General features: G+C 35.2%; 1 protein-coding gene and 1 non-coding gene across 9 annotated transcripts in view; both read right to left on the reverse strand.

The window, feature by feature from the left end:
- RALGAPA1 (Ral GTPase activating protein catalytic subunit alpha 1) overlaps positions 1–24,222 on the reverse strand; it is a 269,354-nt gene that overhangs the window by 180,726 nt on the left and 64,406 nt on the right. For all 8 annotated transcript variants that reach the window (XR_006218801.1, XM_007073726.3, XM_042989573.1 and 5 more), the window contains exons 8-11: positions 24,068–24,206; positions 22,808–23,016; positions 19,841–20,080; positions 8,412–8,609 (exon numbers count right to left, since the gene is read on the reverse strand). Coding sequence is in view for 7 of the 8 variants with exons in the window: in XM_007073726.3 (XP_007073788.1) it covers positions 8,412–8,609; positions 19,841–20,080; positions 22,808–23,016; positions 24,068–24,206 (786 nt within the window). In the remaining variant the exon portion in view is untranslated. The remainder of the gene's footprint in view (positions 1–8,411; positions 8,610–19,840; positions 20,081–22,807; positions 23,017–24,067; positions 24,207–24,222) is intronic.
- LOC122239823 lies at positions 18,652–18,755 on the reverse strand. Its single transcript, XR_006219208.1, has one exon. It is a non-coding gene; the product is annotated as a U6 spliceosomal RNA (small nuclear RNA).

The raw sequence follows: 24,222 nt of genomic DNA on the forward strand, positions 1-24,222 counted from the left end.
TTGTATCTCCGACATTGGTTCTCCATGAGGGTATTACAATATTTTACAGGGCACTCTAGGAGTTTGCTGTCACAAGAATGGAGAATACCACTGAGATTTAATAGGATGAGCCAGGGAATGTTAAACATATTACAAGATGCATGACAGTTTGCACACACACACACACACACACACACGGTATTACATGTCTTTTAAGTATCTCACAGATACTAAGTGAATAAAAAAACACACGTATAATTATCCTAATCTGTAACAACTCCATTTTATAATTAAAACCAAATTTTAAATCATTATTATATATATTAAATTTATCAGAAATATAAATCAGTGATTTATATTCGCTGACAGCTCAGAGCCTGGAGCCTGCTTCAGATTCTGTGTCTTCTCTCTCTCTCTCTCTCTCTCTCTCTCTCTCTCTCTCTCTCTCTCTCCCCCCCCCCCCTCCCCCACTTGCACTCTTATCTCCCTCTCTCAAAAATAAACATTAAAAAAAATTAAAAAAAAAAAAAAAGAATTTATGCTTAAAGAATAAATGATACCAGGTACTCAAATTTCACTTCTGTCTTCCCTCCTCTTTTTTTCCTCTATGAGTAAACTCCAGTCTCATCATAGACCAGCTTATTCTGCACTTAAGGATTTTTTTTTTTTTTTTTACACTGCAATGAGCAATAGTATGAAAATTTCCAAGAAAGAATTCAGAATATTCTGGGTTTGTTGTAAGTACCAAACTCCTAGAATAAGGCAGGTTAAGGGAGAATTGTAGTTTGGTAAGCATCCTTAAGGAATATGTATTATAACATTCATTTTTATCTAATGCATTTTATATATTATACCTTTTTTACTTAAGTATAATTGACATACAATTATTTATACAAGTTTCAGGTATACAACATGGTGGTTCGACATTTATATACATTATAAAATGATCACAACAATAAGTGGAGTTACCATCTGTCACCTTACAAAGTTATTATAATTCTACTAACTATATCCCCTATGCTGTGCTTTATATCCCTGTGACTATTTTATAATTTGAAGTTTGTAGCTCTTAATCTCTTTCACCTATTTGGCTTATCTCTCCCACCTTTCCTCCCTCTGGCAACCAGTGGCTGGTTCTCTATATTTATGAGTCTGGTCCTGTTTTATTTCTTCATTTGTTTTGTTTTTTAGAATCTACATCTAAGTAAAATTAAATCTCTTTCCCTGACCTACTTCACTTAGCATAATAGCCTCTGGGTCCATCCGTGTTGTTGTAAATGGCAAGATTTCATTCTGTTTTAGGTCTAAGTAACATCTATTGTGTGTGTGTGTGTGTGTGTGTGTGTGTGTGTGTGTGTGTGTGTTAACAGAGAGAGCACATTTTCTTTATCTATTCATCTACCAATGGGCACGGAGTTGTTTCCATATCTTGGCTACTGAAAATGATGCTGCAATGAACATAGGAATGCATATAACTTTTTGAATTAGTGTTTTCATTTTTTCAGTTAAATATACCCAGAAATGGAATTAATGGATCATATGGTATTCTTATTTATAATTTTTCAAGTAATCTCCATACTGTTTTCCATAGTGCACCAATGTGCATTCCCAACAACAGTGCAGAGAGTTCCCTCTGCTCCACATCCTCACCAACACTTATTTCTTGTTTTTTGATACTACCATTCTCACATGTGTGAGGTGATACCTCACTGCAGTTTTGATTTGCATTTCCTTAATGATTAATGATGTTGAGCATTTTTTCATGTGTCTGTTGGCCCTATATCCTTCTTTAGAAAAATGTCTAATCAGTGTCTCTGTTCATTTTTTAACCAGATTGCTTGGGTTTTCTGGTGTTGAGTTGTAGGAGTTCTTTATATATTTTGAATATAAACCCCTTATTGGATATATCATTTGCAAATATGTTCCCCCATTTGCTAGGATGCAGTTTTGTTTTGCTGATGGTTTCCTTTGCTATGCAAAAGCTTTTCAGTTTAATGTAGTACCAACCATTTATTTTTGCTTTTGTTGCCCTTGCATGAGGAGGCAGACCCCCCCAAAACAAACAAACAAAAGCAAAAACAAAAGCAAAAAAACATTACTAAGACAGATGTCAAAGAGCTTAATGCCTACGTTTTCTCTTAGGAGTTTTATGGTTTCAGGTCTTACACTTGAGTCTTTAATCCATTTTGAGTTTATTTTTGTGTATGGTGTAAGAAAGTGGTTCAGTTTTCCCACACACTTACTGAAGAAGTAGTCTTTTCTCCATTGTATATTTTTGCTTCTTCTGCCATAGATTTTTAAGTTTATTTTTGTATGCTGTGATTCAACTTATTTATTAGTTTTAACAGTTTTTTGATAGAATCTTTAGTGTTTTCTATGTATAGTATCATGTCATTTCCAAAGTTTTACTTCTTCCTTAACAATTTGGGTGCCTTCTATTTCTTGTTCTCGTCTGATCACTGTGGCTAGGACTTCCAATACCATGTTGAATGAAAGTGGTTAAGAAGAGACATCCTTATCTTGTTGTTCCTGATTTTCGAGGAAAAGCTCTCAGTTTTTCATCTTTAAGTATGATGTTAGCTGTAGGTTTTTCATATATGGCTTTTATCATGTTAAAGTATGTTCCTTTTTGCTGAGAATTTTTATTATAAATGGTTGTTGAATTTTGTCAAGTGCTTTTTCTGCATCTATTGATATGATCATATGGTTTTTACCCTTCATTTTGTTAATGTGGTATATCATGTTGATTTGCAAATGTTGAACCATCCTTGAATCCCCCAAATAAATACCACTTGATCATGGTGAATGATTCTTTTAATGTACTGTTGAATACAGTTTGCTAATATTTTGTTAAGGATTTTTATATCTGTGTTCATCAAACATACTGACTTGTAGTTTTCTTTTTTTGTATGGTCTGTGTCTGGTTTTGGTATCAGGGTAATGCTGGCCTCACAGAATGTATTTGGAAGGTTTCATTACTCTTCAGTTTTTGGGAATAGTTGGAGAAAAACAGGTATTAACTTTTCTTTAAATGTCTGATGGAATTTGCCTGTGAATCCATCTGGCCCTGGACTTTTGTTAGGAGTTTCTTGATTACTAATTCAATTTCATTACTAATAATTGTTCTGTTTAGAATTTCTATTTCTTCCTGATTCAGTTTTGGAATACTGAATGTTTCTAGGAACTTATTCATCTTGTAGGTTGTGCAATTTGTTGGCATATGATTTTTCAAAGTTGTCATATAATTTTTCATAGTAGTCTCTTATAAATAGCTTTTGTATTTCTGTTGTATCAGTTGTTGCTTCTTCCTCTTCATTTCTGATTTTATTTATTTAGGTCCTCTCTCTTTTTCTTGATAAGTCTAGTTAAAGTTACCAATTTTATCTTTTCAAAGAACCAGCTCTCAGTTTCATCATCTTTTCTATTGTATTTTTAGTCTCTGTTTCATTTATTTTTCCTTTCATCTTTATTTCTTCTACCAACTTTTGGTTTTATTCTTTTTCTATCTAGTTCTTTTAGGTATAAAGTTAAATTGTTTATTTGAGATTTTTCTTGATTCTTCAGGTAGGCTTGTGTTTATACAAACTTCTTAGAACTGCTTTTGCTGTGTTCCAAAGATTGAGGAACGTTGTCTTCGTTTTTATTTATATCAAAGTATTTTTTTAATTTTTTATTTTTTTTGAGAGAGAGAGCACACATGCCAGCAGAGAAGGCGCAGAGGGAGGGAGAATCTTAAGCAGGCTCAACACTCAGTGCAGAGCCTGATGTGGGGTTCAATCCCACAACCCTGGGAATCATGACCCAAGCCAAAATCAAGAGTTGGATGCTCAATCAACCAGGCCACACAGGTGCTCCCAAGGTTATTTTTTTATTTCTTTGCTGACCCACTGCTTGTTTAGTCTCCATGTCTTTATGCTTTTTCCAGTTTTTCCTAATTTATTTCTAGTTTCATAATGCTGTGGCTGGAAAAGATGCTTGATATGATCTCAACCTTCTTACATTTACTAAGACTTGTTTTGTGGCCTAATACGTGATCTATCCTGCAGAATGTTCCATGAGCACTTATAAAAAATGTGTATTCTGTTGTTTTTCAATGGACTGTTCTGTACATATTTGTTAAGTCCATCTGGTCTAATGTCTCACTCAAAGTCACTGTTTCTTTATTAAGTTTCTGTCTGTTGGGGTGCTGTGCCGACAGCTCAGGGCCTGGAGCCTGCTTCCGATTCTGTGTCTCCCTCTCTCTGCCCCTCCCCTGCTCACACTCTGTCTCGGTCTCAAAAATAAATACACACTAAAAAAAATTTAATTTTCTGCCTGGACAATCAATCCATTGATGTAAGTGGGATGTTAATGTTCCCTATCACTGTATTACTGTCAATTTCTCCTTTATGTCTATTAATATTTAAATATTTAGATGCTCCTATATTGGATGCATGTATATTTACAAATACATTCTTTTGTTGAATTGCTTCCTTCATCATTATGTAATGCCCTTCTCTCTTTTAGTCTTTGTTTTAAAGTTTATTGTGTCTGATACAAGTATTACTACTCCAGCTTTATTGATCATTTCCATTTGCATAGGATATCTCTTCCATCCCATCACTTTCAGTCTGTATGTGTCATATAGGCAACATATAAATGGTTCTTTTTTTTTAATCTATTTAGTTACTTTACGACTTTTGATTGAGCATTTACTCCATGTACATTAAAGTAATTACTGATAGGTATGTACTTATTGCCATTTTGTTCATTGTTTTCTAGCTGTTTTTGTAGTTCTCTGTTCCTTTCTTAGTGTCTTGCTATGTCTTGATGACTTTCCTCAGTATTATGCTTGGATTTCTTTATTTTTTGTGCACCTATCACAGGTTTTTTGCTTGTGGTTGCCATACATAAGGTTCGTGTATAACACCCCATGTATATAGTCATATATTTTAAGTTGAGGATCACTTAAGTTCAAACACATTCTAAACGCATTACATTTTTACCTCCCCTTCATCATGTATTAGGTATTTGACACCATATTTTACATGTTTTTTGCGTATCCCTTACCTATTTATTTTAAATGTAGCTGATTTGACTACTTTTTTCTTTTAACCTTCATGCTAGCTTTACAAGTGACTGACCTATTTCCTTTATTATATGTTTGCTTTTACCAGTTGTAGGAGTGCTGACAATACTGACTCCACCTGTGGCTCTCCATCTTGTTCATATTCATTCAATAACCTGTCTTGGGCTACATGTTCCAGGCCCTTAGAGATTAATATACATACTTTAAAAGTGTCTTCCAAGGCTGGGATGGAGGGAGCCTGCTTTGGCCTTCCATGAATCTGTTAGAGATATCACAGTCTTTTTCCTTCATGATGCACAGGTGGTACCACAAGATCTATTTAAAGGTTACCTGTCAATTAGGTGCATGCGAGCCCTTTGATCACATAATAACACCCTTCTGCGCATCTCTTGTCCCATAAAATATGTGGGCTTAAGGTCCAGACTCTGTGGAGAATAGCTGTACAGCACCTAAATCACTGTCTGCCTGACCCCTGGTCAGTAAGTTACAATAATAAAACTCTGTAAACCATATGGAGTTGCCTTCTTTGATTTCCAGTCTCAAAAAGTTTTCTCAGTTTTGAGAATACTTTACTGTCCCTCCCCTACTTTCTCATACCAGTGAAATGTTTTCCTCCTTTCATAATTTTCTTACTTCTAGTTATGGCTTCTTCTTTTCTGCATAAAGATGTCATTTTAACATTTCCTGTAAGGCTGTGCTGTGTGATGAACACTTCTAACTTGTTTGTCTGAGAATCTCTCTCTCCAGTTCTAATTATAGCCTTGCAGGATATTCTTACTTGCAGGTTTTTTCCTTTGAGCACATTAAACATTTCAAGCCACTCTCTTTAGGCCTGCGAAGTTTTTGCTGGAAACACAGTTCAGAGTCTTATAGGTAGGTGTTCCCTTGTATGTAAGTTGCTTTTATCTTACTGCTTTTAAAATTGTCTCTTTGGGGCACCTGGGTGGCTTAGTCAGTTAAGCATCTGACTCTTGATTTTAGTTCAGGTCACAATCTCACAGTTTGTGGAATCCAGCCTTGCATCAGGCTCCACGCTGACGGCATGGAGCCTGCTTGGGATTCTCGCTCGCTCTCTCTCTCTCTCTCTCTCTCTCTGCCCCTCCCTGGCTGGCACGTGCACACACACACACATATTCTCTCAAAATAAATTAAAAAAACTTACAAAAAATAAAAATAAAAATAAAATTCTCTATCTTTAACTTATGGCATTTTAATTCTTATGTGTCTTGTGTGGACATCTTTGGGTTCATCCTATTTGGGGCTATCTATGCTTCCTGAACGTGGATGTCTGTTTCCTGCCCCAGGTTAGGAAAGTTCTCAGCTGTTATTTCTTCAAACAAGCTCCTTCCTCACTCCCTTCTTCTGGGACCCACTATAATGCAAATGTTAATACTTTCAATGTTGCTCCAGAGGTCCCTTACCTTATCTTACATAAAATTATTTTTCCTTTTGCTGCTCAACTTGGATGATTTCCACTATTCTGTCTTCCAGATCACTGATCCATTCTTCTGCATTCTCTTCCTGAGTGTTGACTCCCTCTGGTGTATTTTTCATTTGAGTTATAGTATTCTTCAGCTCTGATTTTTAAAAAAATATTTTCTATCTCTTTGTTGAAGTTCTGAATTTATCCACTCTGCTCCTAAATTCAGTGAGCATCTTTATGACTATCACTTTTAACTCTTTATCAGGTAGATTGTTTAATTCCTTTTTAGTTATTTTTCTGAGATTTCTTTTTTCTTATTCTTTCATTTGGAACATATTCCTGTCTCCTCATTCTGTCTGACTCTGTGTTTGTTTCCATGCATTAGGCAGTAGGTCAGCTACATCTCCTGTTCTCAAAGGTAGCAGCCTTGTGTGGAAGGTGTCCTCTGGGGTCCAGAAGCACAATCCCCTCCCCTGCCATCACCAAAACCAGGTGCTCTCCTCTGTGTGCAGCATGCACCCTTCAGTTGTGAATGAGCTCTGACTGCTTGGACGTTCTGGTAGGCAGGGCCTGTTGGTTGCAGTGCCCAGGCAGGACTGCTATAGGTGCATTGGTGGGAGGAGTTGGACCTTGGCACAGCTGGCTGAAAGGCCCAGGCATGATACTGTGCGTGTGCTGGTAGACAGGACCAGTCTCTCATTTCCCCAGGGCAGGAGTCACTTTGGAGGGACACCAGTCCCAGTCAACGCTGCCCACTGGGTGTGGCAGGGTAGGACCAGCTTAAGAGGGAGTCTACTGGAGGGGTGGACTGGTTTTGCAGGGGAATGCCAAAGTGGGGCAACTGGTGCTAGCAATGTAGGTGGAGAGTGTCAGAACTGGAGCCCTTAAGATAGCTAGCTAAATAAGGGCAAGAAAATGGTGCCTACTAGTGTTTCCATTTCCAAAGAAAAGTCCCTACAGACCCCTGCCCCTCCAGCATATGCTAAAATTAGTCAATAAATTTCCTTCACGTATAGCTCAGGTGCTCTGCAAACTGCTGCCTCTGTGCTGGGTCTCAGAGTGAGTGAGATTGTGTGTGGGACCTTTAAGAGCATTATCTCAGTTTCCTATAGTCCTCCCCAACCAGCAACCCCCACCCCCACCAGCTGTCCCAGAGTTAAGGCCCAATGATTTTGAAAGCTCCTAAAGTTAAGTTCTGCTGACTTTCAAAGCCAGACATTGTGGGGGCTCATTTTTCCTGTGCAGATCTCCTGGGTGTGGGTGTACAATGTGGGGTTCAATCCCTTGCTCCTCAAGAAAGGAACCTCTGTGCCTGTGCTATCAAACCACTTGTGGGTTGCTGGACGGGAGGTTTGGTTCCCAACCTGACTACCTCTCTGCCACACTTACCCTTCTCAAGGTGGCTTTTTCTTTCTTCTTTTTTAAAGTAAGCTCTACACACCTAGCATGGGGCTCAAACTCACAACAGTAGAGTCACATGCTCTACCAACTAAGCCAGCCAGGCATCCCATGTTTTTTTCATTTATCTTTAGCTATCCAAGAGCTGGTCTCCTAGTCCTCAGGTCTTTCTCTGTGAGTGTCCCTTTGTATGTAGCTGTAGCCCTGATATGTCCATGGGAAGAGGTGAGCTCAGGACCTTCCTGTACTCTGCCACCCTCCTATTAGTCTCAATTATTACACCTTTTATAATGGCATCTAATTTTGATCTAGACAATGAATTAAAGAATCAGTATATAACCTCAATATTAATTTTTCAAAGTTGTGACATCAAAGAGCTTTAAGACAGGGTAACTGAGGTAACTACCATATTACCTAAGCTGCAAAATATATTAAAAGGTATCTTTAACTTCCTATTAAATATATGTATGTTCATGTGTTATACTTTCATGAAAGTCTCATCTATTAAACTTATACTAAAATATGTAAGTATTATCAGTTTACCTCTTCTCTCTTTTCTCCTTCTTCCATTGAAATAACACGGTCTGTGACATTGTCAATACAAGGTAAGTCTGAAGAGGAAATCACAATTTCTTCAGGCTCTTGCATAAACAAAGGTTTTTCTTCTTGCTGGATCCATTCTTGATACACTTTTACCACTTTTCTCATAGCTGCTGCTTCACAAATTGGTAATAAAAATGCCTAGTGGAAAAAAAAACAAAACATACATAGTGATACTTTTTTCTTTGCCACAAACTGCTAATACATGCATTTTTATCTTGTTATAAAGTATGATATAAATGACTCTTAAAAAGTTAAAGTCAATCAATTCATTGTCAGAAAGAGACTTTTGTCTCCAAATAATTTGTATATACGATGACACAGAAATGCTTTTGGTAGGGGCACCTGGCTGGCTCAGTCAGGACAGCATGCAACTCTTGATCTCCAGGTCGTGAGTTCAAGCCCCATGTTGGGTGTAGAGATTACTTAAAGATAAAATCTTGGGGCGCCTGGGTGGCGCAGTCGGTTAAGCGTCCAACTTCAGCTCAGGTCATGATCTCGCGGTCCGTGAGTTCAAGCCCTGCGTCGGGCTCTGGGCTGTTGGCTCAGAGCCTGGAGCCTGCTTCTGATTCTGTGTCTCCCACTCTCTCTGCCCCTCCCCCGTTCATGCTCTGTCTCTCTCTGTCTCAAAAATAAATAAACGTTAAAAAAAAAAATTTAAAATAAAACAAAATAAATAAATAAATAAATAAAATAAAATCTTAAAAAAAAGAAATGCTTTCGGTAGAGAGACACAGATTTCAAGTGCAAGAAGCCAAGATTTGTTTCAATTGTGCTATCTCAGAATGAAAATATTCGTTTCATGAAATAACTATGCTCCTACAAAGCTTAATATAAATATCACTTTTGATAATATACATTTGTAACTTATTATTTTTTTAGATTACTACTACAATAAACTTTGATATGGGAACTTAATTAAAATTAAATCTGACTCCAAGAAGTAATACAAATTACAAGTAAAAGGCAACTATAAGCATATAAAGAAAAAACATTGCAGTTTTATTTCATTTTACATATAATAAAGTTAAATAAGTTAAATAATACGGCAAATACTTAAAATATTAAAAGGAATATCTTACAATTATTCTTTCCTTTATGTACTTTTCTGGGTTGCTTTAACTTTAAAAAAAAGTAAATATTTTCATCACAAAAATGTAACATATTCACAATAAAAAAACTTTTTACACAATTCAGACAGGCAAAAACAAAACAGTAAAAATACTCTTTTTTTAAAAAAAATTTTTAACGTTTATTTATTTTTGAGAGACAGAGACAGAGTGAGTGGGGGAGGAACAGAGAGAGAGAGGGAGACCCAGAATATGAAGCAGGCTCCAGGCTCTGAGCTGTCAGCACAGAGCCCAACGCGGGGCTCGAACTCACAAGCCATGAGATCATAACCTGAGCTGAAGTCAGACACTCAACTGACTGAGCCACCCAGGGGCCCCAACAGTAAAAATACTCTTAATCTCACTACCCAAATTCCTTTCTTTATGCATGTTTGTGTTCATGTGGTTACATTTTTACTGGACTTTCTCTTTACACACAGAAATGGAATTAAATTGCTTTTAATTTTTCCTTTTACAACCAGTACCTCTTAATTTCAACTCTAAAAGCCACAAGACCTTTACCTAAAACCCTGGCACTTCCTCCTATAGAGCTATTAGTAGGTATATTTAGTAATTATCATGGGGTCAAGTACTTTATCTGAATGAAACTAACCAAGAAAATCAGCTTTCCAAGATAACGATGAAAAGTTAATGTGTAATATCAACAGGACATTTAATGCAGTTTTGGTAACTTTTATTTATTTGCTGTTGTTAATTCCCTAGCAATTTACATACTTGCTACTTTCTTTTATCTAAAGAAACAAACTCATTCCCAAACTCTCATTCTCATATTCTAGCAGCTTAATGGTCAATGATATGATTTGGATCATCACTGTCTGCTCTAAGAATATTTATTTCATAATTGCAGCAACATCTCAGCTTTCTTAAAAAGGTTCAAAGTATAGGGGCGCCTGGGTGGCTCAGTCGATTAAGAGTCCAACTTTGGCTCGGGTCATGATCTCGTGGTTTGTGGGTTCGAGCCCCACACGTCGGGCTCTGTGCTGACAGCTCAGAGCCTGGAGCCTGCTTTGGATTCTACCTCCCTCTCTCTCTCTCTGACCCTCCCCTGCGCACTTTCTCTTTCTCAAAAAAATAGAATATGTTAAAAAAATAAAAAGGTTCAAAGTATAAGAAAAAAATCTCAAAGTTTTATTCTCAGATACTGAAAAATGAACTTTTTTAAAATTAGCATGAAAACCCTCTGTAGTTTTTGCTCAATTTTACTATTAACCTAAAGCTGATCTAAAACATAAAGTTTTAATCATTTAAAAAATATTAATAATATCCAGAGCTGGTATTTATTAACGCATAAACTGTCACACCATATCCCAAGTGGCCTAATGAATTTACTAAAACCCAGAGTGTATATAACCTTTGTCCTTGTAAGCTCTAAAGTCTGATTTTGCCAACACACTAAATATGAATCTTATGGAAAGACTGAGATTAGCCATGGCCAAAAAAACGGATGCATAAAAACCAGAGTGCCGATTTATACATTTACAATGAGAAATAACTGTCACAGAAACCAGAACATTCAAAACCATACATCAGCACCTTGTCCCTATGAAGAAGCACCAATCACATCAATTATTAACTGATAATAAGGAAAGTTATCATTCAAAAAACATATTTAAATCTATATGTTCAGCAAATTTTGTTTGTAGATAGACCTACAAGAGGTCATCTCCAGTTTTGATTCTATGACCATAAAACTACGACACAAACAAAAACTACATGGAGATGGAATCAAAACAACAGGAGAAAGAAAAATCAAATATTTAACAGTATTAGCTGAAGATAATCTGATCCAGTTTTGTGAATTTGGTAGCTATGACTCTCTTCTTCAGTGAATAAACAGTAATAAAACATGCTGATCTCTGAATTTTTAATATTTTTGTATTATTAATCAACCCAGATTATGATAAACACATTCTTTAAGATAAATCAAGTACAGGGAGCATTCAGCAGACCCGGGAAATTTTTTGTCGTCTTTTTTATTTTCTTCTTTAACTTAAAAAAATTTTTTTTAATGTTTATTTTTGAAAGACAGAGAAAAAGAGAGAGACTGACCGAGTGGGGGAGGGGCAGAGAGAGAAGGAGACACAGAATCTGAAGCAGGCTCCAAGCTCTGAGCTTGAGTCAGCAGAGAGCCTGACGAGGGTCTCAAAGTCGCAAACCGTGAGATTATGACCCCAAGCCAAAGTCCAATGCTTAACTAACTGAGGCACCCAGGCACCCCACTGTCTTCTGAAAGCAGTGGTTTGCATTTTGGTCTCAGAACCCCTACCCTACTATATGTTAACACAAATAACAGGTTTTCCAAAATACATTGCTTTACATTTTTGCAAATATCATTAATGTTTAGCTTAATAAAAGACAGTGGGGGGACACTTGGGTGGCTCAGTCGATTAACATCTGACTCTTGATTTCAGCTCAGGTCACGATCTCAAGATCCTGAGATGGAGCCTGCTTGGGATTCTCTCTCTCTCCCTCTCTCTCTGCCCTTCCTCTGCTCACTGCCCCCTCCCTCAAATAAATACACATTTAAAAATAAATAAATAAATGGGAGACAGTTGGATTCTCTTATCTGCTTGTTTCTGCATTCAATCTGACACAATAGCACATATCAGGTATCTCTGGAAAACTTTACTTCACACTCATGAAAAAATGACAGTGAAAAAAGTAAATAAAATCTTATTTTGTCATGAAAATAGTTTTGACTTCCCAGAAGCCTCAAACCACAGTTTTCAATCTATTGCCTTAAAGTGACTTTGCAGAAAAAAAATTTACACACACATATAATTATATACATATGTATGAAATATTATATATGTAGGTATAATCATATACAGATATAATTATACATATACAGACATAAATATATAAAGCCTGGAGTGCATATATGTCTTTCTATTGAACATAAAGAATAACTTTATCATTTCAAATGATTTGGGGGATTTTATGCTTTATAGTTGTATCTTTGTTTTAAAGACAAATAACAATATAAATATCTTCATCTGAGGTAAAACTCAATCATTACACTGGCCCTAAAATAACATCATCAACTATATAACAAATTATTTCAAGAGTTAGTTTCTAGAAATAAATGTTAGCCCTCAGGTAGCACTAATAAAGTACCTGGTACTCAACAGTTACAGAACTTCTTGATTCATTCACCAAATATTTATTAGGTGTCTACTCTATGCCAGGCACTGAGGATATGATGAATGAATATGAGAAGTATTCATGGAAGGTAGAAAAAAAGATTAAAATTTTAAAAATAATTTTTTAAATAAATATAAAACTCAGAAGAGGTACTATGAAGAAAATAATTTTCAAAAACATCATAAAAAGATACTTACTATGTGTGTGTATGTGTGCATGTGTCTGTGTGTGTGCATATGCATACAGGTGCATCTATTTTTGGGTGGTCATGGAAGACTTCTCCGGTGTAGCCATATTTAGAAGTAATAAAAGATGAGTATCAGGTTAGAAAAAAAAGGAATAAAGGGTAAAGAGGAAAGAAAGGAGGGTTGAAGGATGGAAATTCAGATAGGGAAAACAGTAATTGTGAAAGCTTTGAGGATGATAATTTTGAGAAACATTAAGTAAATATATTTCTACTAAACTTATTTGCCTATAGAAAGACTTGTGCTCTAGCTGGGACTGCTAGGGGCAAAGTCATTACATGGTCATATACCTGATAATTAATGGAGTATTTTATCTATATTGTGGAACATCTGAGCCTTCAAAGTAAGTAAAGAAACTATTTCACAAATTCTCAATTTTGAAAATTTATCAGCATTACTGCAAGTAAAAATAGCTTTCCCAATATATACCTAATCTTAGAAATTAATCCCTTTTCAAAACATGAATGATCCATTGGTGTCACCATCCTCAAATTTATTTTTCCTTAAGTTTTGCCTTAAAAATCACTTAAAAAATAATTATCAGAATAAAAACATCTCCGAGGACTTCAGTCTCCAGCAATATCATTTAAAAGATATCCTGGAATCTTCCTGCATAGAACACCTAAAAACTGTCACATCAAAAAATACAACAGACCTTTTTAAATGAATGGCTCAGATTGTAAGGATATTCTGAGTCTAGACCAAAATGTGTGTATTAATCCAGACAGCAAGTGAGCAATGAAGCTGCTGGCTATTGCCCTGGATAGCCTAGAGTGTTGGGTTTAAATAGCTACCTGTTCAGAGGGGAGAGACAGATCAGGCTTCTATGTGTAAAACTGACACCAATGTAGGCAACCTGAATACAAAGGTGAGCTAGGAGGGGAAGGCAAAAAATCTCAACTCCAGAGAAGAGTCAGTGAGGAAACTTGTCTACTGACTTAGTGTAGGGGAATAGGAGGGAAGAACACCCTTTCCTGCAAATTCATATTCTCAGGCTGATCATCACATAACTTTGAGTGGTGCAAAGTAGGAAGAATCATAAACTGAGAATTATAATTTAAAGTAAACCGAGGCTGGGATGCCTGGCTGGCCCATTTGGTAGAGTATGTGACTCTTAATCTCAGGGTCATGAGTTCAAGATCTACGCTGGGCATACAATAGAGCTTACTGAAAAATTAAAATAAAATTAAATTAAAAATAAATAAAGTAAACCAAGGTTGACAGGACCACCAAATACCTGGGAGAAGCAAGAGCATTTCTTCTCTAGAGGAACACATCTTTCAACCCAAGTTTCAAAGTAATTCCCACAAAATTCCACAGAAATGTAAATCCGTAACACAAAAACCCAAAATAAACAAACAGGGGTGAAAACAGAAACAACAACCAAGAAGGCCAAAACTACAAAAACTAGCTGATAGAGGTAGTAGAATAAGGAATATAAAATGAACATTTTTAACATGTTTTACTTAAGAAAATGAATATGAATAAAGAATGAATGAGCCACTGCAAAAAGGGACTAGGGCAGATGTGAAAAATAAGCAAATGCAAATTAAAAAATTTTAAATATAAAGAGCATTATTAAAAACTCAATAAGGGGAATTCTGTTTCCAAGAGTATGGTGGACTAGTAACTCAACAAACCTTCTGATTGAAAAATCAAAATGTATATTAAAAATACATTTAATCTTTTTGTTATTTTAATTTTTTATGTTTATTTATTTACATAGAGTGTGAGAGGGGAAGGGAGAGAAAGAGAGGGAGAGAGACCAAGCATGTTCAATGCTTAGCATGGAGCCTGACACGGGGCTCAATCCCATGACCCCAAGATCATGACCTGAGTCGAAATCAAAAGTTGGATGCTTAACCAACTGAGCCACCCAGGTGCCCCAAATTTAATCTTTTTAAATGCATTGATAAGCCAAAAAGCAGAAAAAAATATTCAAAAATAAAAACTTATATGAAATCCAAACTCAGTGAGCTAAGTTTTAGGAGGAGCAAGAAAGCTGGCTTTCACTCTGAGTGGAACCAATTACTTTGGTTTCCATGGACCTATTGTGCCAAAGCAGGGAGAACAACAGGAAAACTAAACAAAGTCAGAACTACGTACTGTCAGTGCAATGCTGAATGAGAAATAAACCCAACCATTAAAAGTTTGTAAAGAAAACTGCCCATATCTAGATGCAGAGTAGATAACAATAACAACAAAAATCTCCCCAGACACACTGTAACTAAAAGTTAGCCTTAACATAGTTTTATATTCTGTGTTCATATTATGTGGCTAGCTTGAACCTCAAATCAAGGATTCAGTTTAACGACAGGTTGTTAGTGTCTCTTTGCACCCAGAGGCAGCAAATGCAACTCACTTCTGAGAGAATCAACCTTTAATAAACCAAATCAGCAAATAAAGATGTAAGATGAAAAAGCTCAGAGTCAAAATTCTAAATTTCTGAAATCATGAAATATTGGAAGAAACCTTAAGAGAATACACCACAATAAGAAAGAGAACATAGAAACAAAATATGGTATGATCAGATCTACAAACACCTCAGGAATATTACAATGATCAACCAATATAAAATAACTATGTTTAGTATAAATAAGTAAAACATAAGAACTAGAAAACAATAAAATTGAGCAGACTTGCCAATTTCCAGAAGCAGTTGTAATTAAAAAAGAAGTACCCAGAATGTAGCATAGAGAGACAAAGGGATGGAAAATATGAATGAGAGGTTAACAGACACTTAAGGTAAAAAAGATCTAACATTCATCTTGCCAGAGTCCCGGAAAGACAAGAAAAAGATGGGACAGAGGCAATATTTAAAGAGATAATGGCTGAAAATTTTCCAGAATTGCCAAAATATATTAATCCATAAATGAAGTATGCCTAAAATATCCCCTAAAGAATAAATGAAAGGAAACCTAGATCTGGGCATACCACAGTAAAATGTAAAATGCCAAATACTAAAAGAAGATATTAAAAAGAGCCAGAGCAAAGATAGCTGACTTATTAGTTCAACTGCTGGTTGACATCTCAACGGCAACAACGTAAAACAAAGAACAGTGGGAAAGTATCTGAGTATCTAAAATGTGCTGGGTGAAAATAATTGTTAATCTAGAAGTCTATGTCCAGTAGAAAAAGTCTTTCAAAAATAAAAGGCATTTTCAGACAGGCAAAAATTTTTAGTATTTGATACCAACAGACATCCACTAAAATGATGAATCATCCACTAAATGATGAACTTCATTCAAGCAGAGGAAAGTGATTCTAAAAAATCTGGAAGGGAAGATATCATAATCACAGAAAATGATAAACAGATAACTAAACGTAAATCAATACTGAATGCACAGAACAATAATAATACTGGAGTTAAACCACAACCACATAAAATAGAACTGAATTATTCAATAATAACAATAGGTTAAGTTGGGGGGGGGGGAAATTAAGAGTAATAAGGTTCTAAGATCCTTGTACTGATTAGAAAAAGGGTAAAAAAATAACTTTAGTCCTTGGAAAGTGAATTATGTATGTTAAAATTTATACAATAATCACTGAAGAAAAAGAAATAGAATATAACTTTCAAACCAAGTAACAGTAAAAGAATACAAAGTGAAAAAGTATCAATTAAAAAGAAAGCAAAAAATAAGACTATGACACAAAAGAAATACAGACATGATAAAAAAAAATAGAACAAAATAAGATGCTACCAATAAATCCAAACATAACAATGATAATATAAATATTCCATTTAAAAGACAAAGATTTTTAAAAATCAAACCATATTTACAAGAGGCATACAAAATCTAATGATATAAAAGAGTTAAAAATTAAAAGATTGTTTAAAAAAATGTATGAGGCTACTTTTTTTTTCTTTCTTTTTTTTTTTTTAAACAGGGGGCTTGAACTCATGACCCTGAGATCAAGAGTTCCATGCTCTACCCACTGAACCAGCCAGCCACCCCAGAGGCTAGTTCATAATAAAAAGAAAGTTAGGGCACCTGGGTGGCTCAGTCAGTTAAGCATCCAACTCTTGGTTTCGGCTCAGGTTAAGATCTCAGTTAGTGAGTTCCAGCCCCGTGTTGGACTCTGCATTGCCAGCATGGAGCCTGTTTGCAATTGTTTCTCTCTTCCTCTCTCTCTGTCACTTCCCTGCTCGCTCGCTCTCTCTCTCTCAAAATAAATAAACTTAAAAAAAAAAAAGTGGTATAAATCCACTAATAGTAAATAAAATAGACTTTGTGCAAAAATAATTTTTGTAGGTGAAAAGGGCCATAAAAATAAAATGTTTAATTCACATTCAAAAAAAATTTTTTAGGTTTATTTATCTTGAAAGAGAGAGAGCAAAGTGGGGGAGGAACAGAGAGAGAGAGAGAGAGAGAGAGAGAGAGAGAGAGAGAGCCCCAAGCAGGCTCTGCACTGTGCATGGGGCTCGAACTCATAAACCATGAGATCATGACCTAAGCCAAAAACAAGAGTCAGATGCTTAAACAGCTGAGCCACATTTAAATATAAAACTTTCAACTTGTATGTATTTAATTATTAATTATACAGCTTGAAAATATACAAAGAAAAATTTATGGAGCTACAAAGATAAACCTGACAAATCATCAGAGTATAAGACTTCCATAACTGTAAGGGCAAACTGACCAAAAACCTTTAGTAAGGATATAGAAAAGTTCAGACGTTAATGATCACTGAACTCAACAGAGAAGCATACATTCTTTCCAAGCACACAGGACATTTATGAGAAATGACTACATTCTGAGCCATAAGTTTCAATTCATTGTAAATAACTAGTATCATACAGACTATATTCTCTAAAAGAATCACATCAAAATTTGTAAGAAAAAAAAAACCCAGAAAACTGTTTGGAAGACACAAATTGATAAATATTGCAAAGGTCAAAGAAGGTATTAACATGAAAATTAGAAAATATTTACATGTGAATAATAACAAAAAAATGCTATACACCAAAATTTGTAAAATATAGATAAAACAGTACATATGGTAAATTAATAGCCTCAAAAATCATTTGAGAAAAATGTGAGAATAAAATTAATTAGCTAGGGGAAAAAAAAACAAAATCAAGTAGAAAGATGAAATAACAAGGAGCAAAAAATAATAAAACAGAAAAACAAGTATAAAACAGAGAGGACTAACAGCCAAAAGCTCATTCTTGAAAAGACTAATAAAATGACAAATCTCTAGCAAGAATCATTTAAAAAAAAAAAAAAAAAGACAAATAAATACTAACAGGAATGAAAAGGAGGAACATGAATATAAATGCTTCAGATATTAAAAAGTTTATAAAAGAATGTAATGAACTTTTTGTCAAATCTGAAAACAAATGCAATGAACAAATTCCTAGAAAAATAAACTTACACAAACTTTATTACTCGAAAACCCGAATAGTTCTATAAGCTTGCTTTGATTTCTCCCACAAGTAAATTATTCCAGCATTATTTGCCAAATATCTTTCCCTTCCCATTTGTCAAATAGTCTATCAACTCAAACTGTAAAATTTGGCAACCAGAACCACTGCCAAAGCTGGACAAAATGGTAAGGCAAGTTGGTCTCTTTTTTTTTTTTATTGTGATAGTCACTTTATTGGGGTTGAATGAAACAATCAATTTGTATATAATTGTATACATTTGTACTCATGAACACAAAAATATAGAACCCCTTCATGAATTTGCCTGTGGTCCTTGTGCAGGTGCCATGCTAATTTTCTCTGTATCATTCTAATGTTTAGTGTTTGTGCCGCTGAAACAAGCCAAGGCAAGTTTGTTTCTTTACAAAGCTAATGATGCCTCTGTTTTGCATATCAATACATATATGAGGTGAAGATGTGCTTTGCCTAGACAGCTCCCTTGCAAGTGAAGGCAATGTGGTATAAACAGCACTGCCAGGGGAACCAGGATCTGGGAGTTTTAGTCCCAAATCTACCACTTTCTTGCTGTGAGACTTGAATGATCCCCTTCAGCTACAAAACTCAATGATGTTTACCTGCAAAAGTTAAGTACCTTTGCTATTAAGAGCAAATGATTAGTTTTTATAAGGTTTATTTTCCATAAAATTTCTATGTAATTGAGAATGTGCACTTAGGAATTTCTAGCTATCCTTATATGATACTTTTTATTCTTTTTCTTTCTCTCCATTTCTTTTAGTCCCCAAATATCTACCTTACGCAACTTTAATTTCAGAATGCCTTAGAGGACAAAACTGAGCCTCTGAGAGGAGGATAAAGGCAATGAAAACATTGCTTCTTATACTCATAAACCACTTTTTACTGATTGTAGAGAATAAAAGATAAAATAATTTTAATTTACTAATCAAATGGTAGGAAATAAAGTTTCAAACCGGAAAGTGAGTAACTAAGAAAACTGTTCTAATAACAGAAGAAGGAGCATGGTTGGTTATTAAACTAAACTCATCATAAACTAAAAAATATAAATAATAGAAAATATTAAAAGATTAAAATAGCAAATTTTAAAATTAAAATTAAATTTAAAATTAAATATGAACTTTAAAAAACATTTCTATTAAGGGGCTCCTAGGTTGCTCAGTTGGTGAAGTGTCCAACTCTTGGTTTTGGTTCAGGTCATGATCTCACAGTTTGTGAATTTGAGCCCTGCATTGGGCTCTGCACTAACAGTGTTGGAGCCTGCTCGGGATTCTCTCTCTCCCTCTCTCTGCCCCTCTCCTGCTCATGCTCTCTCTTTCTCTCTTTCAAAAGAAATAAACTTCAAACAAACAAACATTTCTATTAGGAATTTTAAATAGCTCAAAGTCAGTATATTCAACATTAAAAACCAAAGTCTACATTAGAAATTAAAATTACTGAAAGATACTTTACCTGACGAAATATCTCTGTGACAAAGTTCACATTACTTCTTTTAGAAGAAAAAACTCTGCGAACTATTTCAATGTCTGTGAGATGTTCTTCATCAATACTGCAGAGACTGGATGAGCTAGGTTCTCGCTCCGTGAGAGTGCTTGTATTAGAATGGGACTGTTCTGGTTCTGTAGTTCTATCTGCTTTATCAGCATTATCATTTTTGTTTTCTTCTCTGGATACCAAACTAGCAGCTGCTCTCTAAAATAAAAAGAAAAGAGGGAGAGTATCATAATCATTTAATTTGCTATTTTGCTTTTTTTTTTTAAAGTTTATTTATTTTGAGACACAGAGAGAGAAGCCAAGAGCAGGGGAGGGGCAGGAGAGAGGGAGAGAGAGACTCCCAAGAAAGCTCCATGCTGCCAGCAAGGAGCCTGATGCAGGGATCGAGCTCACGAACTGTGACATCATGACCTAAGCCGAAATCAAGAGTTGGATGTTTAACCTACTGAGCCACCCAGGCACCCTGGGATTTTGCTTTCTAATAGCAAATACTGGTAGAACTCAAAGCATTCCACAAATAACTTACACTATTGTTTAAAACTGGGCATAGATCATAGACTTTTTTTTTTTTTTTTCAAAGAGAGAATGAGTGAGCAGGGGAGACAGGTAGAAAGGAGAACAAGGGTGGGGGGGGGGGGAGAGAATATCTTAAGCAAACTCCACATTCAGCATGGAGCCCATGCACGGCTTGATCCCACAACCTTGGGATCATGACCTGAGCCAAAATCAAGAATCTGATGGACACTCAATGGACTGAACCACCCAGGCACCCCAGGCATAGATTTCATTTAGAATCCATTCTAAATAATTAAGTGGCAATCCAAATAATTCAACACATAAGTAATATAGTGATACTCACTAATCATCTATCCATCTAAATTTGCTTTTAGAATGTTTGCAGTACAAACAAGTTACAAAAAAACAAAGGAATGGCAAAAAAAAAAAATTATGACAGAAGTAGAAATGACACCTAAAGAAAATATAAAAAAAAACCCAAGAGTGAGGTGCCTGGCTGGCTATTGGTAGAATATGTGACTCTTGATCTTGGGGTTGTAAGTTTGAGCCCCATGCTGGGTGTAGAGATTACTTAAAAATAAAATCGGAAGGAAGGAAGGGAAACGGGGAAGGAGGAACAAAGGAAGATAGGCTGACTGGCTGGTAGGCAGGCAGGAAGGAAGGAAGGAAAGAAAGAAACAAACTCAAGAGAACATTCTATATTCTACTAACTTAAAAGATTTTTCACCATGACTAAAGATGAAGCCTAAGACTAGCGATAAAGTAAGGTTGGTGATAAGGAAATTACTACCATGTTATGATAGTAGTAGCACTATATCATGGTATGGCAAATTCGTTTCCATTAAGTTACTCAATTTTTAGTCTCAGTTTTGTCGTCTATAAAACAAGAGGGTTTAAGTAAATAATCTCAAATATGCCTTCCTAATCAAAACCTCCATGATTTTAGTGCATTAAGTTCTGAGATCATGGAAAATAGTTCTGCTTGAGAGTTTCTATATTTAATAATTCTGTGTAGAGACACTGAAACAAAGTTTTAGGGAAAACATACCCATAGTCGGCTGCAGATAAAGGCTAAGGGGGAATATAATTGAAATATTCTGAGTGCTAATCAATTAAACACCCACTTTATACCTCCACTTAATTTGTGAAAGATTTAAGAAGTCATACAAAAACACACACAGTATAAGATATTTTAAACTAAATGAAGAAAATCTGAGAAAAGGAAAATAAAAATTATAAAATAAATACTGTAATATAGATAAGTTCAGGAAAAACACACACTGAGGAAAAAGGAGAAAGTGATAATGAAGTATGAAAAAGACCAACTATTTAATTAAGAAATACTAGAAGTTTATAGATTAGTCCCTCCATTGTATAGCCGTACAATTTTATATCACATTTCTAGACTCAGTGCCCTTGTTGAAAAAAGGGGAAATGAGATGAGGGCAAGGCGTTATTTTTTTAAGATTTTCTTTTTTGGGGGGCCGCCTGAATGGCTCAGTCAGTTAAGCATCTGATTTCGGCTCAGGTCACGATCTCATAGTTTGTGGGTTTGAGCTCTGCATCGGGCTCTGTGCTGACAGCTCAGAGCCTGGGGCCTGCTTCAGATTCTCTGTCTCCCTCTCTCTCTGTCCCTCCCCTGCTCATGCTCTCTCTCTCTCAAAAATATACGTTAAAAATTTTTTTTAAAAAAGATTTTTTTTTTAATGTTTATTTATTCTTGAGAGAGACAGAACGTGCAAGTGGGGAGTGACAAGAAGATATGGGGGCAGAGGATCCAAAGTGGGCTCCTGCACTGACAGCAGATAGCCTGATGTGGGTTTGAACTCACAAACCGTGAGATCATGCCCTGAGCCAAAGTTGGGTGCTTAAATGACTGAGCCACCCAGGCGCCCAAGACTTTATATTTAAATAATCTCTACACCCAACACGGGGCTTGAATTCACAACCTGAAGATCAAGAGTCACAAGCTCCATGGACTGGGCCAGCCAAGTACCCTGGGAGATAAGATTTTAAGTCAGCATTCTGTGAATGCTTTGGAAATCTAAAAAGAATTATGATGGTTCTACAACCATTTGATTACAGATTGCTTCCAACTGCAAGAATCTGTATGTACAATTCAGAATATTTTTAATACTGCACAACTAATATAAAATACAGAAACAAATTAAAAGCTGAGACTCATATATGACTAGAATTATCTTCTATGTCTTCCAAGTTTTATTTTTTATTAAAAAAACTATCAATTCTATAATAATTGTTAAAATTTGGATTCATAAAATACATTTATACAAAGAAAATACTATCATTTGCTTTAAAAGTGTTCTACACATAAGGCAATTTAAATCCACAGACATATCTCTTAAGCCATTTTTAACTTTAACAAGTTTGCCTTATGTGGTGTATTACCTGAATATTCTTTGGCAAGACTTCACCTTCCATCCCAGGAATATGAGGTCCTGTATGTGGCTTTGGCTCAAGCCAGAAAGAAACCAGCCAACGAATGACAATAACCCGAGCCTTAATGAAAGGCTCCTTTGTACAATAGATTGCTTCGTTGGTTTCAGCATCCTTCTTTATCATAACATAATGTGGCTTTGGTCTCACCTGTGGGATATCTATGAAAAATAAAAAGAAAACAAAGACCAAAATAAGAATTATGCTTAGATAAATATGCATTTTTAAACATTTGAGAAAACACCTGTCATGATACTCTTGTTTTAGAAGTAGATTTGGTACAAAAATGACATTTTAAAATAATTTGCTAGATATCAGCATGGAATCTACAAGAGTGAACCATATATGGCTGATATATGGAAACGTGTTTTTGCAATTTTATCACTGAAAAGCTTAATGAATCTTGCCTAAGTAGAGAACCTTCCAGAGCCATTTGAAATTAATGAGAACTCACTTCAATTAACCTAAGACTGAGACACAAATTATGAAGTAATACAAAGTATGAGAATTTTTCCTTGATTTTTACAGCAAAAATATTTTTAAAGTAAATATTGTTCTCAATGGCAAAGATCTGCTACTCTAATTTAATTCCTTTCTACTAGCTCTAATGGTTATGCCTAAACCTATGAGTTGCCTAAACTTGGCAAAGCTTAAAATAGGAAAATCTTTCTTCAAAAAGAACATTTCCACATACAGACTGCCAGTGCCTCCTATATATGGAAGGTCTGCTTCTAACCCAACATTTGTCAAGAAGGTTCTAGTTTCAAGGCTCACACAGCCATTTTGGCACAGCCACTAAATACTGGATAATATATCATCAAAACATATGACACTGTAATTATTCATACATAATTTAAATAAGACATACTAAATAAAACCCTTGGGTGGCCTTAAAAAAATTTATAATGTAGTTTAAGGATCATACAAATATTAGAATTAAGTTTAATTTATAATCACAAATATTGCTGGTAGGTTAACTTTTCCAATTGGTGAGACCCAAAGAATATGTTTTTTAAAAAAAAATCTCTTCACTCTCAGCGAAACTTTCCTATTAATAGAATTCCACTTTCTATATGAATCAAGGTATATTTCTAAGGAATCAATAAAAATATTAAAGTTATCCGTCTTCTTCAGGTAACAAATGCCAGCTTTAAAATGAAGTATATTTTATTCTTACATGTGATCTTTTAGAAAATTCCAAAGACTACTTACCAAGTACAGGATGATATAAACTATTCTCCTTGCAGATGTTTGGGAAAATATAAGGCAAGTAATATTTCTTAAAATGTGAAAACAAAAATGAAAATCCCCTTTCTTGGTTTTCTTTGTTCTTCCATTCTAAACTTTTTACCTAATAATAAAAAATA

Source organism: Panthera tigris, chromosome B3 (genome assembly GCF_018350195.1).
Source record: "Panthera tigris isolate Pti1 chromosome B3, P.tigris_Pti1_mat1.1, whole genome shotgun sequence".
NCBI lineage: Eukaryota > Metazoa > Chordata > Mammalia > Carnivora > Felidae > Panthera > Panthera tigris.